This window comes from Camelus ferus, chromosome 32, assembly GCF_009834535.1.
Source record: "Camelus ferus isolate YT-003-E chromosome 32, BCGSAC_Cfer_1.0, whole genome shotgun sequence".
Lineage (NCBI taxonomy): Eukaryota > Metazoa > Chordata > Mammalia > Artiodactyla > Camelidae > Camelus > Camelus ferus.
In genome coordinates, this window is record NC_045727.1 from 2,001,394 (window position 1) to 2,019,863 (window position 18,470).

At 40.4% G+C, this 18,470-nt stretch overlaps 1 protein-coding gene across 7 annotated transcripts in view; it reads right to left on the minus strand.

The window, feature by feature from the left end:
• Nucleotides 1–18,140, minus strand: part of CCDC62 (coiled-coil domain containing 62) — a 35,821-nt gene extending 17,681 nt beyond the window's left edge. For 2 of the 7 annotated variants that reach the window (XM_032471333.1, XM_032471326.1), the window contains exons 1-6: nucleotides 16,650–17,054; nucleotides 13,677–13,869; nucleotides 11,169–11,335; nucleotides 8,059–8,160; nucleotides 6,433–6,604; nucleotides 4,591–4,692 (exon numbers count right to left, since the gene is read on the minus strand). In XM_032471333.1, the coding sequence (XP_032327224.1) occupies nucleotides 4,591–4,692; nucleotides 6,433–6,604; nucleotides 8,059–8,160; nucleotides 11,169–11,335; nucleotides 13,677–13,869; nucleotides 16,650–16,685 (772 nt within the window). In that variant the 5' untranslated portion in view covers nucleotides 16,686–17,054. The other 5 variants (XM_032471332.1, XM_032471330.1, XM_032471331.1 and 2 more) reach the window with 5 other exon arrangements.
• Between the last annotated feature and the right edge of the window lie 330 nt (nucleotides 18,141–18,470).

Genomic DNA, 18,470 nt, shown 5'->3' on the forward strand with positions numbered 1-18,470 from the left:
GTTATTTTTTAATGGAAGGATCAATGACAATTATTTTCCTCTCTTTTTTTTTGTGGGGGGAGGGAGGTGATTTCTAAATCTCTAGAATTAAAAATATTACTTTATTTTTTACTTTTTCCACATTACACAGTAACTTATGAATGCATTTTCCTTGTAAGAATACAAACAACATATTACCTTTATTAATAGAAAGAAAGCTAACATTACAAGGGGCGAAAAGTCACTATTTTTCCTGGCATGTAAGTCAGTCTAATATATCCTCACAATTAGGCTATCTCTGTGCAACTCTCACTGATCAAAGACCGAAGACATCTGGACCTATGAGGTGACCCCGCTGGTAGACAGACTTGTATTTCCATTTTAATAAAAGCCCGGCACACCTTTAAAGATTTCCTATTTCTTGAAAACTCTTTTTACCTGATAGGTAATTAAGATTCAGAATTTTCTTTAAAATATATAGTATTACACTCAATTTCCTAATGCCAAAAGAACAAATAGTTGTTGTTGTTGTTTTTTAAATCTTCATTCTTTTACAAAGACCATAAACATTCTGCTGAAACACGGGACACTTCACTATTACTAGAGTTGGGATATAAGAAACCAGTATTTTTTTTCACTTTTTTTAAATTAAAGTGTAGTCAGTTTACAATGCTGTGTCAATTTCTGGTGTACAGCACAATGCTTCAGTCATACACGAATATACATATATTCATTTTCATATTCTTTTTCACCGTGAGCTACTACAAGATATTGAATATAGTTCCCTGTGCTATACAGTATAAACTTGTTTATCTGTTTCATATATACCAGTCAGTATCTGCAAATCTCAAACTCCCAATTTATCCCTTCCCACCTCCTTCCCCTCTGGTAACCATAAGTTTGTTTTCTATGCCTGTGTGTCTACTTCTGTTTTGTAAATAAGTTCATCTGTCTTTTTGGGTTTTTTTAGATTCCACATATGAGTAAATATCATATGGTATTTAAGAAACCAGTGTTTTAAAAACAGTTTCAGAACTTGGTCAACAAGAATCCACAGAAAGGAAAGATCTAAAGTGCTATATACAAAGACTGGTAGCAGAAAAAAAAGTAATATTATGCCTAGGGAGAAATAATTTCATTCACATAGAAGTGAGAAATCAACAATAAATTTTTCACCTAAAAAAACCCACTATCTTTTTTTTTTTAGACATTTTTTTTGAGGCTTCTGTCTTGTTTATTTTTTGGAAGGGTAATTAAGTTTACCTATCTGTTTATTTGATAGAGGTACTAGGGATTGAACCCAGGACCTGGTACATGCTAAGCATGCATTCTACCTCTGAGCTATACCCTTCCCCTGAAAAATGCACTATCTTATAAGAAGTTGAAACTACATGCATAAAATGACCATCTAGTTACATGAATCGGTTCTGAGTAAATCAATTAGTTGCAATCTAAATCTATGGTTTTTTAATAAAGCACCTTTTCCACACGTCATTTTTCTCATGGATGAAAAAGAATACAGATATTTATCATTATCACTTCACACTTGGAACATCACAGAAAGTGTTTAAGGACAAGAGGCATGAGCTTTGCTGGAGATGGTGACACCGCCTGAGCAGCGTTTTTGCAGAGTGTTTGCTGGTGGTCACGGGGACCAGGAGGAGAGAAGCATGAGGAGGGGCCTGTGAAAAGCCACCGCTTCCTCCCCAAACACGCTGACGCTCAGCCCTTCCAGCAGGGTCCGCAGCAGCACCTTACTTTTAAGGGCAACCCTCGTACACAAAGGCAGAGTGAACGCTGTGGTGTCAGCTTAAACTACTACGTCTCTTCCGTTCGATTCGGAATTTATTTCTTTGCATTAGATGAGTCAACGCCATAACAGAGGCCTATAAAGCTAGTGGACTTGCATTATTTATGTGGAGCCACATTTAGTTTATATGAATTCAATGCTGTGCACAAAGAAAACAATAAAAAAGGGAAGGCAGCTCCTTTCACAGCGGAAGTGATGCCCACAGCGCTGCCCTCAGTCCCACCCGCCTCTCGTGCTAACATCATCCCGACAGGCTGGGTGCATCTCCGGTGTTTGGAGACGCTTGTTTCAGACACAGCACGGCTCCTACACAAAAGCCAACTACTTTATTTGGAGCTCAAGGGTAATTTTAACTATATTTGAGTGTTGCCTTAGTCTGACTTTAGAATAATCTACTGTGGCATAAAATAGAAACGTTTCCTTAGATCTGGTATTTTCCCACATGGCTGGGTTATCAGGGTGGGGGATGAAAGTGAAATGAGACCGCCTATTGTCACAAGTTGGTCGCAGAAAACAGAGAGGTGTGGAACTCTCTGCTGACGCCTGCCTGAGCAGGCAGCCCAGGAAAGACAGCACAAAGGAAAGGGCACTGCAAGTCTGGACCTGCCAAATCCGGCCAAGCCTCTGTGCCTCTGACCGCCTGGGAGACCTGCGGCAAGCCACTCAGTCTCCCGGGGCCTCGCTGCCGAACTCTCAGGCCCACACACAGGCAAACTAGTATCGTTTTATTTGCAAACTTCTTATGAGCGGCATGTGCAAACAAATGAAACACATCTCTGAGCTTATGTGAAGAACTTCATCTTCAACAAGAGAAAAAAAAGTTTTAAATTTAAAAGTACATTTTAAAGACCTCTTCCAACTTCAAATAAAATGTGTTCATTTTTAGCCAAGGCACCTGACAAAAGAGTATCATTTAAAAATTATTTTTAGGCTTAAGTCACTTTTGTAATTTAGACACACAAAATTTGTTCTGAGCCAGTGGGATGAGAAGAAAAGATGTTTAAGGAATCAGCTCAGGAGATGGTAAAAAAAATCATTTCACAAAATGGATCTAACAAATTCCATACACCTTACCTAGTAATACATAAGAGAACGTATGAGTAAAAATAGATGAATCAAAAAGAGCTGAGACTATCAAAATACCCTATAAATTTTTTTCCTTCCTCTGACCTCCCACAGCATTTTATTCATAGCATTTGTATAGCACCACACTCTCTGTGGGCCTCTGAGCTTCTTAGCCACTAGCAGAGTGCCTGGTACACAAGTGCTGATCCAAAGACAGTCTGAATTCAACTGTAAAGCTACAAATACATATATATATATCTTTATGCATATGTATATATACGCAAATATCTTTATACGCGTTATCTTTAGCAGCATGAGATTATTGAGAAAGCAATCCTAGAAATAATGAAATATTGCCCTCTAGTGGTAGAAAACTGCATTTCCCCAACTTTAATCACAGGATAAAACTTAAGAATTCCATTTTATTTGAAAAAAATTTAATATAATACTGGATTTTGCCCTTTAACTTACAGAAATATATTCTCCTTCTAGAAGGAAGGACACTGAGGGTAGGTATGAGTAGACCCTAAATTAAAATGTTAATTTCATTTCTATTTGGAACTTTACTTCCAAATCTATGATTTTCTTAACACAAACTACCAAAATTAAAGTCTAATAAAATCTTCTCAGCTGGCCCATATATAGATAATAGCTCTATATTGGTGATTCTTAATTTTGGGAGTGGAGAAAGGAGAGGCTTTCGGTAGTGGAAACTCTGACACACTGGGGTGGACAGGGGTTAGAGTGTGGGCGAATGTGGACGGGGGATGGAGTGCAATGTTTATGTTTATCAGAAGGGGGCCTGAGTTAAGCCTTATTGACAAACTTGCTTTTAAATCATGAAAATTAATTTCCGAAATTTTTTTATTTTAGGGACATACTGATGTAACAAAACACGTGATTGTTTTTCCAACTGTAATAATTACAGGTGATCTATTTGCCAAACTGGAAAAATGCTGAATTCCTAGTTTTTATCTAGTGTTTGCAAAAGTATAAACATCCTTCCTTCTTTAGCTCATAAGAGTCTTCCTTAATTAATTTTTAAGCACAAGTATTTTGTTTCTAGTGACATGTATAGTCACACACTTGAACTAGAAGGGACGGGGGTGGGAAGGAATAAACTGGGAATTCGAGATTTGCAGATACTGACAGCTATATGTAAAATAGATAAACAAGTTTATACCGTATAGCACAGGGAAATATATTCAATATCTTGTAGTAGCTCACAGTGAAAAAGAATATGGAAATGAATATATGTATATTCATGTATGACTGAAGAATTGTGCTGCACACCAAAAACTGACACAACATTGTAAACGGACTATAACTCAATTAAAAAAAAAAAGAAACCTAGAAGGGACAATAGCTCCTCATTTTCAATTTTGGGGGTTTTTTGGGGGGCAATTAGGTTTATTTATTAATTTTTTTTTAATGGAGGTACTGCAGCTTGAACCCAGGACCTTGTGCGTGCTAAGCATGTGCTCTACCACTGAGCTATACCCACCCCTTAGCTCCTCATTTTAAAGAAGTGGTAACAGAGTTAACCAGGAGGCATAACAGCTTTAAAGTTCCCTGCCTGGTCCCTCCTCATTTCTCAAAAGGTGTGAAAATCAATTAAACAAATAAACTGCTTTGAGGGAGGTACAATTCCTTTAGGCTGTCATGGTAGTATCATAGAAAGTTCAGGTTACAAATATATAACTATTCAATCACTTAAACTAATTATCTATTTTTACCAGTAAAAACCAGTTCATCATGCAGGTAACTTTTCTCTTGCTTGAGGCGAATGATCTCTTCTCGTTGCTCATTATTTTCTGTTGTCTTTTCATTTAGATCCTCTTCACAAATAGAAGAAAAAAAAAAAGTCCTCAAATAAATAGTAATTCCTAGAAGCACACACACTATGGATACCCTTCATGTCCCCGGCACCCTCTTCCAATTCACATGAAGTCCGGTTGGCTCTATAGCCAAAATACGCCCCACATCCAACATCTCATGGCATCCTGGGCAGTGACCCTGGCCAAGGCTTCCACTGTCTCCCCGCCCGAACTGTGCCTCTCCCATTGCAGCCTCCTGCCCACAGAGCATCAGGGCCATCTGTGAGCTTCTCTGTTAGAAGCCCTCGTACTACACTCAGGATGGAAGCCCTGCATGGCCTGGCCCTGCCGGCCACTCTCCCTCCTTTCATTTCATTCCTTGAACTTGTCCCCGCCTCAAAATGCACCCCAGGACTTTGGCATTTGCGGCTGCTTCCACCTGGCAGGTCTTGGCCCAGCTCCCGTCAGCCAAGATTCAGCTCAAAGGGTTTCCTCAAAGACGCCTTCCCAGGGCACCCACATTAAATCAGTCTGTTTCCCTCACTCTCTAGTCCACGATCTATTACTTTTTTTAAAAAATAAATATTGAATTTATAAAAAGGCATATAAACTGATATAACAGATTTCTTACTTTTTATCTTACCTTACAGAGCATTCAATAAATATTTATTGAAAGCCTACAGCGTAACCCAGGGGCTGTGTTATTAACTGTAGGTGCAAAAGAGAGAAGACAGAGTCCGCCCCTACTGTCAAGGGGCTTACAGTAAGATTATGGTTTTTAGCTGAAGCTACAAGTGGAGGCACAGTTATGATTTGCCACAAGTCATGGTATCATAACAAGACTTTTAAGAGGTGGAATCTTTGAAATTAAACCTTTCACAGTTTGAACGGCAGCTCGTTGCCTTGCGAGGCCCCCGACTAGGGACGGAGGCAGAGTCACTGCAGCCAAGCCCGGCCCTGGCATCCTAAGGCTGTCTGTTCCACAGTGGGAGCCAGTCGTCATGTCTAACGTGATGACCACTCATAAACGGGACACTCTGGGTGCAGAGCAAAGGGGGCCTACCTCCACACCACCTGGAGACAAATGTAAATTTGCTCGCCATCACCTAGATGCATATTCAATACCTGGCACTAACTAACCTACTGGGCACACCCAGCCTTCGTTTCATTATAAAACTTCGGGTAATAGAAAAATGAATCACAGAGTTACTGTGAGAGTGGGAATATAGAACAGGAGGACGTGAAAGGAATTTTCAAAAATAAAAACATGAACTGACTATACTTCAACAAATAAATTAATTAATTAGAACATGCACCAAAAAGCCACTCTGGTAGTTTGTGTGATTATTGGCAACTGCTACTCCTTCCCTGCCTTCCTCCCACAAAGGGGCAGAGGATGTTTCTCCAGTGGTTGACTCTGGGTTCAGCCATCTGGCTTCCGGATACGGGCGTTTATCAAGTGCTCACGGGCGCAGGCCACTGAGACACTGGCACCGGTTGCTACGAAGCCTAGAGCAGCAACAGCTAACTGGTGCAGCCAAGGCAGGATTACTTTAAAAATAGAATGTGTTAGGCAGCTTCCCTCAACTCTGTTATTTCTCTTGCCACACAAAAATTGCAGCATAACTCTATACAAATGAAATGAACATTTTGTGGTAGGACCTGAAGCCAGCAATCTCCTCTTGGTCGTAAGATTAAGCAAACCTAAATGAAGAGATATATTCCAAAGAGAAAAAGCCCAAGTGTATGCCTCTCCCTTACCTTTCAGTTTATTGACTTCAACCTTAAGTACCTTCAATTTCTGCTTGTAATCTTGCTTTTCTTTCACAATGCAAGTCTCCACCATCTTAGCGTCGCGTAAAGCGTGCTCCAACAATTTAAATTTACCCGAACAGTCAGCAATGTGATTGACTGCCTCAATGATATCTTTGTCCTAAAAACCGAATTTGAAAAACTGTTATGAAAGATCTTTAAATTCCAACTAATCAGTATGAAAAGACTACATTTATTAGGATCTCATTTGTGTGCCCGGCTTCATACCAAGCACACTTCCCGTGTGTTGACTCACTTAATCCTCATAGCAACTCTCTGAGGCAGGGGCTACTGTCATCCCTCCGTGACAGAGAAGTGGACAGTCAGTCGGCCACTATGACACGACTAGTTAGTGACGGAGCGCTGAGGTGAACCCAGCCGGCTGGCCCCTGACACCACGCACGCACACCGCAGCGCAAGTTCTCAAGAAGTTTAGAACCAGACCACTGGGTTACCCGTGAGGCTGTAACAGCAGCGGGAGGGCTGGCGGCCCTCGAGGGGGGCTTATTCACTGGATTTCAGATGAATCCAGCAGCACCCCCCTTCTTTCCAGTGTGTTACAATGACAGAATCCAAGACCTCATCCCAAACCTACCCAAACCAGAACCTCTTCTTGTTGACGTGATTGTTTTAATTACACAAAAGGTAAGTGCTTTTTGAAAAGCAATTCAAATAATACCTGAAAGTGTAAAAATAGTAAGTAAAAGTACCCCCCCATCACATGGAATAATTTTTATTAGCAAGTTTTACTCTTGCTTAAGCAGGACAAGGGTGTCTGCTATAGCGTCATATATGCGTTCCTAAAAAACCTCAGTCTGCATATCTCACACTAGGGGGAAAAACGGGGTTGGGGCAGACCATTCAATCACCGATGCAACTTTGTGATCAGACCAGCAGCAAAAAAGTCATCCTATTACATAAACGAACACAGTTTAGCAAATGCCCCTGCAGACACATCAGTCTGGCAGTCCTTTTCAGCACCTTCACTAGTACCCTCAGCTTTGCTGCGATGGAAACCGTAGGGGCTGTTAAAGCCACAAAACTGGTCATTATTTGATTAAAGACAACTCTATAGATTTTAATATTTTCTCTTTAATTTTATGAACCACTCAAAAAATTAATGTCCTGGGAAAATCATCTATGAATTAGTACGCGTGTCCCCTCTTCACCTGTTGTCACACGAGTGCATGTGTTACAGCAGAAGAGACTGTTTATCCACCATGTGAGTGGCTAATTCAACTGCTTGGTGGCTAAGGTTTCCCCTCCATGAAGAAAAGTTTCACAAGCACTCTGAGTAGCAATGACTTTAGGAGACCTAGTAATGGATACCTCAGAGGCAAGCGAGCTCACCCAGGCCTGCTAGACGGTGGCGCGCCCCGCGGGTGAGTCCTGCCTCCTCCATCAGGGCTGTGGGGGCATCATTTTTCACTTGTTCCCTTCAGCCAGAGTTTACAAAAAGAGAGCAACGCTGACAGCTCCACCTGTCCGAGATGCTGTCCGACAATGTAAGTGACTGCTTTATAAACTGCAGAGTGCCCTGGCAAATGGGGGTGGGTACAGGTTATTCTGAGTTACCTTGAGCTTAATCATGGTGGTGAGAGCCTGTTCCCGAGCTTGTAACTGTCCCACCTGAGCAGAAAGTTCCACTAATGTGTTGCTGAGATTTTCATTTCTGGTCTATGAGGGAACAACATAAAATACTAACTGAGTCATTCATTTAAAAGCTGTCATTACTCTCACCTGCCACAATCTGTGCTCACTCTTCTGTTTTGTTTTTTTTTTCTTTGTTTATTTAACTTTTTTTTAGTAACCAAGCAGGCGAAGTAAGCAGTCATCAGAAAGGAACACAAATACCTATTTCCCCATTATCTCTCAGTACTGTGTTTGCTTTACTGAATTCTAGCAATTATATTTATAAACATGTCTATTTCCTAATGTCTTTTATGTGTAATCCTAGGTTGGCAAGAAAGAAGACCAGGAATGAAGGAATGAAAACTGGAGTAGTAACAGATTTCCTTTGCTGAAATAAAGTAGCATTAGTGAACTGCAGTGCATTTTTTTTTTAAACTCTGTTGAGTAACTTCATACTAGGGTATTTTTATTGAGGTATTCCCACTTACCAGGGTTGTTTTTAAACCACAGATCTATATTTGATGTAAGTATTGTGTGCATGATGTGTTTATTAGTTGGGAAAAAAGGGATAATCCAGTTTCTTAAAAGAGATCTTCATGGAGGAAACTGAAATGCATTACTACTGAGTGAAAGAAGCCAATCTGAACAGGCTATACACTCTGTGATTCCAACTATGCGACATTCTGGAAAAGGCCCAAGTATGGGGACGGTAAAGAGATCAGTGGTTGCCAGGGGTTGTGGGAGAGAGGGATGGAGCAGAGAGGGTTTTTAGTAGTGAAACTATCCTGTATGACACTGCAATGGCAGGTACAGACCATTGCTTGTCAAGTCCCACAGAACACACAACACAAAGAATGAACTGTAAGGTAAACTACGGGCTTTGGGTGACGATGATGTGTCAACATAGATTCACTGATTGCAGTAAATGTACTACTGTGGTGCAGAGTCCACATGTAGGAGGCTGGTGGGGGAGGGTGCAGGGGGTCTATGAGAAATCTGTACTTTTCATGCAATTTTGCTATGAACATAAAACGGCTTTAAAAAAAATAAAGTTTACTAATTATAAAAAAAAAACAAAACCCTTCCTGCTATGGACTGAATTGCACCCCCTCAAAGGCCTATGTTGAAGCCCTAACCTCTGATATGATGGTATTTGGAGGTGGGGCCTTTGGGAGATAATTAGGTTTCGACGAGGTCACAAGAGTGGGGCTCTCAGGATGGGATTAGTGTCCTTTTAAGGAAAGACACCAGAGAGCTTGCTCACCTACTGTCTCTCCCTCTGCCACAGGGAGACGCAGTAAGGAGGTGACTATCTACAAATCGAGAAGACTGCCCTCACCAGAACCTGACCGTGCCGGCACCTTGATCTCGGGCTCCTGGCCTCCAGAACTGTGAGGAAAGAAAACCCTGTTGCTTAAGCTCCCAGTCCATGGTGTTTTGTTACGGCAGCCCAAGCTGACTAACAATTCCATTTTTTAGTTCAACGTATCAAGAGACTCCAGAATAGTTTTTACTTATTTTATAGTTAGAAACTGTCCAAAATAGTCATCTGAAAAAAAAAGACATGAAATAAGGTCTGCACTATTACTACGAATTACTAAGACTCACTGTAGTCACCAAGATCTAGACTGAGTATCATTATGAAACATGAAGACCATAACAAACAAACAAAAGACGGCTTCCCCTTTGTGCCCCTCAAAAAGCATGGGCTCAAAAAATGTCTGATGACTCACCATTTAGAACTGAAAACTGAAAAGTCACTCTTACAGATTTTATTCCCAACGTGCCACTAACACGATGTAGATCTTGTTTTTTTATCAGAGCAGACTTAGCATAATTTGAAGCTACTTGATATTGATCTCAGAGCCTGAGAAAGATTTTCTAAAATAACCCATTGTTGATAAAATGATAGATGCTACTAAACCAAATGGCCCCACAGCTAGAAAAGGTTTTTACCAGATTTTGAAGGTAGTTCCCTGGGCTATACATTAGGACTTTATTTTCTATATAGTAGTTTGTATCTCCTAATCCCAAACTCCTCATTTATCCCTCCCCTTCCCGCTTTCCCCTCTGGTAACCATAAGTTGGTTTTCTATGTCTGTAAGTCTTTTTCTGTTTTGTAAGTAAGTTCCTTTATATCATTTTTTTTTTAGATTCCACGTATAAGTGATATGATATTTGTCTGTCTCTTTCTGACTTACATCATTTAATTTGATAATCTCTAGGTCCATCCATGTTCCTGCAAATGGCATTATTTCATCTTTTTTATGGCTGAGTAGTATCCTATTGTGTGTGTATGTATATATATATGTATCTTCTTTATCCAACCATCTGTTGATGGACATTTAGGTTGTTTCCATGTCCTGACTATTGTAAATAGTGCTTCTGTGAACACTGGGGTATATGCATCCTTTCGAATTAGTTTTTGTCTTTTCTGGATATATGCCCAGGAGTGGGATTGCTGGATCATACAGTAAATCTATTTTTAGTTTCTTAAGGAATCTCCATACTGTTTTCCATAGTGTCTGCACCAATTTACATTCCCATCAACAGTGTAGGAGGGTTGCCTTTTCTCTACACCCTCTCTAGCATTTATTGTTTGTGGACCTTTTAATGACGGCCATTCTGACTGGTGTGAGGTGATACCTCATTGTAGTTTTTTAAAAATTTATTTTTATTTTTTTTTTATTGACGTATAGTCAGTTTACAATGTTTTGTAAATTTCTGGTGTACAGCATAATATTTCAGTCATACATGTACATATACACATTCCTTTTCATATACTTTTCCGTTTTGGTTACTGCAAGATATTGAATACAGTTTCCCTGCACTACACAGTAGAAACATACTGTTTATCTATTTTATATATAGTAGCTCCTCATTGTAGTTTTGATTTGCATTTCTCTGATATTTAGTGATGTTGAGCATCTTTTCCTGTGCCTACTGGCCATCTGTACACACACATGCATTTTGAACGGAAACATTCAAATCTAATTTTTCAATAACTGAAACAGAATTTGGGCTACCAAAGTTTATCTTAAAATAAAACCAACCTCAAGGTCCTCAGAGAGGAGAGCAGAGTGGGTTGCCTTTTGAGCCATTTCCTGAAGCTGTAGCTGAGTCTTTTGAAGAGCAGTTTGACATTCAATCTGGTTAGATTCAAGGGTTTTTACTTTCTTTGTGAGTGACCTGATTATTTCAGTTCTTTTATGTAGTTCACCTGAGGGAAATGTCATCAATAACTTATTTGTGGTCAGATCTGAAGCTGAAAATGAATTATTTTCAAACACAAGGTTAAAAAAGTGTGCCAAAGAATTTTTTAAAGGATAATTCTTCTTTTCAAAGTTTTTACTTCAAAATGCATGCTACCATACCCTAGTCAAGAAATAGAATACTATTAGCAGTCCAGAAGTCCCTCTATGTCAAATCCTGAACAGTCTCTCCAACTTCCCACCTTCCCAACCAGCGTCCTGATCTTAATCATTTCTTTGTTTTTTATTATCGTTTTACTACCTATGACCACATCCCTAAAAATAGTTTAATTTGAACCATATGTAAATGGAATTGTACTCTATGAATTCTTCTGCTTGCTTTTTCTCCCCTTAAGATTATGATCCTGAGATGTATCCATGTGGCTGTGGGCATCTCTCCTTTGTGCTCTGTCATCATTACTTAATATCTCACTATATGATTATGCCAAAATCTATTTATACATTCCACTATTGATGGTCATTTGAACTGTTTCCACTTTGCAGCTATTCTGAACAGTGTTGCTGTTAATATTCTTGTACATGCATTTCTGTAAGAGTTTCTCTAGAGCCTTGACACTCAAAATGTGGCCCGTGGACCAGCAGCACTGACATCACCTGGGAACTTGTTAGAAATGCAGGCTCTTAGGCCCCAGGCCTACTGCATGTATCACAATCTACACATTAACAAGACCCTTAGGTAATCATGTGTATACCGAAGTGTGAGCTTGCTTCCTAGAAGTGGAAACACTGGCCCCAAACTATGTATATCTTCAGCTTTACAAGAATTGTCAAATAATTTTCCAGAGTAGATGGACCAACTGACACTCCCACCAGCAGTGAATGAGCCTTCTCTTGTGCCACACTTCTACCAATACCTGATGTTTTTGGCCAGCCTGGTAAGTGTAAAAAGGTCTCATTATGGTTTTAATTTGCATTTCCCTAATTACTAACAAGAACAAGAAGCTTTCTGTATATTTATTGGCCATTCAGTTTTCCATGAAATGCCTATTCAAGTGTCTTACTCATTTTAAATCCAGATTCCGATGGCTATGCAGGCAGACTGCAGAGATACTGTGGTTCAGTTCCAGACGACTGCAATAAAACGAGTATCACAATAAAGCAAGTCACACAGGCTTCTTGGTCTCCCAGTGCATATGAAATTTATGTTTTCAGTACTTGTTGTGTGCAACAACATTATATCTAAAATACAATATACATACCTTAACTTGAGAATACTTGATTGCTAGGAAATGCTAACCATCATCTGAGCCTTCAGTGAGTCATAGTAGTAACATCAAAGATTGCTGATCACACATCACCATACCAAATACAGTAATAATGGAAAAGCTAGAAATATTGTGAGAATTACCAAAATGTGACCCAGAGACACAAAATGAGCAAATGCTGTTGGAAAAATGGCATTGATCGACTTGCTCCGTGCAGGGTTGCCACAAACCCTCAATTTCTATAAAAAGTCTTATCTGCAAAGCACAATAAAACAAGGTATGCTTGTATATAATCTGTTATCTTTGTTCTTTACCATGTCTATAAAAGAGATGTTAATTATATAATATTATCATCCATCTAGCATACAATCAAATTAAACACTGCGTTTATGTATATATACGCGTGGGTGGGTATGGTCAGAGTAAAATCAGATGGTGATCAAAGAAATGGAAAAGTGACATATATTGAGACTGTCACGTTTACAGAAGCCTTTGTGTAATGTAAGTAAAAAAGGAGGGCTCTATGGTTATCTTTCCACTAAACAGACCTAGTATTTTCCCCTCTAGTACATTCTAGTATTCGTGTAGTGTCAACAGAACACTCAGACTTTAGGGCAGCACCAAAGAGATGATGGATAAAATATGGTAAAGGAAATTTCTGCAAACCATTTTTGAGGCTGCTGTAATGCCAAAAGATGACTGTTTTAGGCACTTAAGATCAGGTTCAGCACCAAAAGTTTAAAATCTCTGGGTTAAGTCCAAGAGAAATGGCTAGCCCTGTGGCATCTTTATTCAGATTCTCGGCTCAAAACTCATTTCCTTCAGGTTACTTTTGACACCCCATGGTGATTAGAACTCTCCCCAGCACTCTTTCTGTAGTTAAGTACTTTGTGTGCCCTACTTTCATGCACATTGTGTTTGTCTGATCCGTTGTGAGTGTTCCTGAAGCCCCCCAATCTTCAATTACACTAAACTCCAGGACAGCAGGGGCTGCTTTGAGATGTCCCTTTTCTATCCTCCCCGCGAGCCCTTTTAATGTGCTGGCAGATACAAGTGTGTGGTGTCTAATTTGCAGGTGCCTGACCTTCTAGTTTGCTGCAACGTTCTTCCAAAGTCAACACTTTCTGCCGATCCTCTTCCCATGAAAGAAGTTGTCTCTGATGTACTGCGACCATATCATTGAGCTCTTTGTCCCGATCTTTTAATTCTCCAATGAGCAGCTGCAGCTCTTTCCGCTGTTTCTCGATAGTGGAAATCTCAACTTCTGACCCGATGTTCTAAACACAGAAAAGTGGCTTGAAGTCAAAATAAAACTTATCAGCATAAATCAGCCAAAGCATATTTCCCAAACAATCATGTCTTCTTCTGCTGGCAATTCAAGGTGGTAACACCAACTACGTTTCATTCACTGATTATAACATGGCATCAAAATTATACATACTGAGAACAAGTTCACGCCTACTGGGCACTCTACCTCTATTGTGTTCTGTGGCACCATACACATTACTCCTAAAAAGTGGGGCCATTTGCAAAACCTTCACTGTTCAACCACAAATAAACCCATTTCTGCATTTTTTCTTTGCAGTCAACCCCTTCCTTTTATCAGTCAATATTATCCCTCAGTTGGCCCCAGCAATTCTAGAGCAATTGAAAGCAAGGGAAACAGGAAATAATTACTGTTTAAATGTAAACAGTTCTCCTAACATCTAACTCATCTGGATACACTCAACCTACCAAAAACAATTTAATATTGTAACTGGTCCAAACTTAACATATCTACTAAAAAACAAATTTTGTAAAGGAAAAATTTCAGATATACACAGAAGACAGGAGAACAGTACAATAAACTCTCATTAACCACTATCAAGATTTTGCTATATCTGTTTCAATTTTCCTTTTTCTTTTGATAAAAGAAATTGATAAAAAATACATTTCACTCTTAGACACTCCAGTATGCACTGCTAAAAGTGAACATTTTTTATAACGATGCCATCTTCATGCCCAACAAAACTATCTATAATAATCCTTTTAAGTATACATCATTTTAAAATCTGGTGCAGTGAAGTTGGTCTGACCAAAGCGGGAATCTAGAATTAGCCACTCAGTGGCTCTAAGACCTTAGGCAAGTTACTTAACTTCCTTAAGCCTTGGTTTCCTTGCCTGTAAAATGGTAACAACAGCATTTTAACTTCTTAGAGTTGTGTGGACTAAGCAAGATAAGCTCTGTGAAGCACTTCACAGTACTTGGCACCACAGTAAGTGTTGATAAAAAGTTAATAAATTGTCAGTCTAAGAAAGAATGGAAATTTTTATTCCAGCCAACCTGAGGATTATAACCTGGGACACAGTCTTTCAAAAAGCTCTGAGGGCTGTTCTGCCCATAAGAGGTCAAAGCACAGTTACATGTGTTTTCAAGATAAAGGGTCAAAATGCCATATTGACCTTTACGCAGTCAGATCTGCACATACAGGTGAGTAGTGGGTATTCATGATCCCTTACAGGATTGAGAAAGGAATGTTATCTCCTAAAGCGTAATCTTGGCAGCACCAGGAGAAAATTGTTTTTTTTTTTTTTTTGGAAAGCAGGCATTCCTATGTCTTCTAGAGGGATCTAGTTAAGGTATAATGCAGATGCAAAAAGCACACTAACGGAGAGGAGGTAGTGGCTCAAATGGCAAAGAATATTTTATGTTAAATTTTTCTTGCCCTGCCTTAAAGTAATTTTTCATCATAAGCTATCAAAAAACATTAGCTATTATTATTATTATTTTATTATATTAAGAGTGTAAGTCACATTCCGAAGTATGGTACTGTCCCCATCTATGAAATAAACTAAAAACAAGCTGAATCACTAAGCTGTACATCTGAAACTAATGCAATATTTAAATCAACTATACTTCAATTAAAAAATAACACTAAAAGTGTTACTTTAAGAATTCCATCCTAAAGACAGTAGTTTAAAGTTCACCAGAGGCCCATGTACACATTATTACTGCTTTCAGAAAAAATAAGATTTGTAAATAATGACCAGTGAATCACTGCTAATTACTAGTACTAGTCACTAAACACAGAACATGGAATTTGATACCATATATCACTCATATCTGGAATCTAAAAACACACACACACACACACACAAATGAACTTACATATAAACCAGAAACAGACTCACAAACATAGAAAACAAACTTACGGTTACTGGGGGGGGGGGGGGGGGATAAATTTGGAGTTCCAGATTTGCAGATACTGACTGGTATAGATAAAACAGATAAACAAGTTTATACCATATAGCACAGGGAACTATATTCGATATCTTGTAGTAGCTCACGGTGAAAAGAATATGAAAATGAATATATGTATATTCATGTATGACTGAAGCATCGTGCTGTACACAGAGGCCGACACATTATAAACTGACTATACTTAAATTAAAAAAAAAAAAAAGAAAATGGAATTTGAAGTCGACAGATTCCAAGCGACAAGACTTGAATTCCAGTCTTTGGGAAAGCCAGTCATTCACTCAACCAAGTGGCTGGGGAGACAGCAATGAGACCGCCGGGAAGGAGCACATATTCTAATGTAGGAAAACAAGCAAAGGGCCAAAAATACCAAACACGTTCCTCTCATTCTATACCGATAAATGCAAATCTTGGGCAACTTTACTTCCAAGACTTCTCGGTAAAACGGCTTATAAGAGAGCTCCTCCACTCGCAGGTCACTGGGAAGCGAATTAAAGACAGGAAGAGAGGTGGGGAGCAACTCTACAAACACCCATCCTTATCGTTAAAAAGGGAGCACCCAGGAGTCGCCACTCGACTTGGCGCCGGGGTTGAACAGCAAGTTTTTATTAAGGTAAAGGAAACGGATGTGACGCTCCATTTCTCTTCGCCGTCCTGGGGACTGTTTTAAATTCTGAGCAGAAACAGTTCCTGAAAAACCAGCCGCGTTCGGCCCCAGTGCACGTCGCCCCGGAGGTCTGCGCTCCTCTCGCCCCGGGACGTGCCGGCGGACACGGCGAGCCCGCGGCGGGTTGGGGGCGCGGGGCGGCGGCCGCTCACCTGGCGCCCGGCCAGGAAGGAGGCCGAAGGGTTCATAGGTGTTTCCTCCGCCCCCGGAGAGAGCCGGTGTGCGCAGCGTCACCTCAGAAACGCCATCGGCGCGCCTGCCCGGAGCGGCGGGGCGAGCCCCGAGCCCCGGAGCCCCGCGCCCTCGCCGGCCCAAGCAAGCCCACCCAAACCGCCGGCCCAGCGGAGCGCGCCCAGCCCGCCCGGCCTACGGCGTCGCCGAGGGGCCGCCCTTGCTCTCGCGACACCCCGGCGGCTCTCGCGACACCCCCGCGGCCGCGCGACCACCCGCTCCATCTCCCTTCCCTCGGCGTTTTGTTCTCGCAGATCCAGGCCGCGGGCTCTCGAATGGTTGGTCTGGCGCTGAGAAAGCCATTGCCCTCCGTCGGCAAAGAACCGGTTCTTTACCGTCACCCAGAGATGATGAAGCCAAGGGACGGCTGTAGAACCGTTCTTTACCGTCACCCAGGTTTACCACGAGTTGCTCGCTGAATGATTTCCCGTCTTTCCCTCCTGAACTGTGGGCTTGGTCTCGTTAGCTGCTGTGTACACCCTTACTGAGAACGGGACCTGGCGTGCAAACAGCAAACAGATGGGGGTAGACGCCAGCCCTGGCCATCCCAGCAGACAGCTCTAAAGTAGGAATCAGATAAAAAAAAGGGGGGGGGGGGGTTTGGCGGCGGGGGGACTCCTGATGTAGCTCTTGCACAAGCTTGAACAAGCTCTTGGCGCTTCATTCTGGGTTAATCTAAGGTTGTTTCACGGGTTGTTTCATAGTCACCCTTTTACTCGTTATATGGGAACTGAACTGGACCATGAAAAGATGCTTATCACATTTAATCCCTGTTCGCCCAGCCCCTACTGCTTAACCCCTCAGATGGCATTCCTGCTGAGACAAATAACCACTCTTAATCATATTTCAACTTTACATTTTGGTTGACTGTGAATTAGCAAAACATGCCCCTGTGTTCATAAGAGACAATCTGATAATGGATAAACAAAATTTCTTACTTCGAAATTTTACTGACTTGAGTGACACTTACCTCCTTAGCATAGGCTTATGTTCAGGAAAACTGGCAAGACAATGCCTTAGAATTTAAAATCAAGAAAGCAAATGTTGACTAAAATTTGTTGTTAAAAACAGGCTATCAGTAGATGACTATGCAGGAAGTCTTGGTGGAATGAGAAAAATGAAAAGGAATGTGGTTCAATGTCAATATTCCAATTGAGGAGCATTTTTATTCACACACTTCTCAAATTTCACCTTTGTAAAATTTGGTATTTTTCTAAGAAGCCCTAAAATGCCATTGTTCACCAGGCAACCACATGCCTACCACTCACTGTAAAAGTACACGTACAGGAAGAAAGGAGCCTCATTTTATGAGATTATGGTTGGTAAATATTAAATATGGTAAAAGGATTATTATGACTAGTTGCAAATAAAAAAAAACTCAGTATTTTAAGTTCACTCCCATGTTTTTAAAACAAAAAATCTTTAAAGAGGAAATATAACTTAAAAAATGACATGTTTTATGAAAGCTTCAAGAATTACACTGCATCTGATTTTACACTCAGTCTAATTCAAACTGATGAACTGAACAGACTAGTTTCCTTACCTTATTTCCTAAGTAAAGGAATTTAGTAAATTCTAACAAAGACAGAATCTGAAATGTAGAGTTCGTCTTTAAAACAGTAATTTTTAAAAACATTTTTTGGGAGGTAATTAGATTTAATTTTGGAGGAGGTACTGGGGATTGAACCCCCATGCAGCTCTACCACTTAAGCTATACCCTCCCCCCTAGGATAGTAATTTAT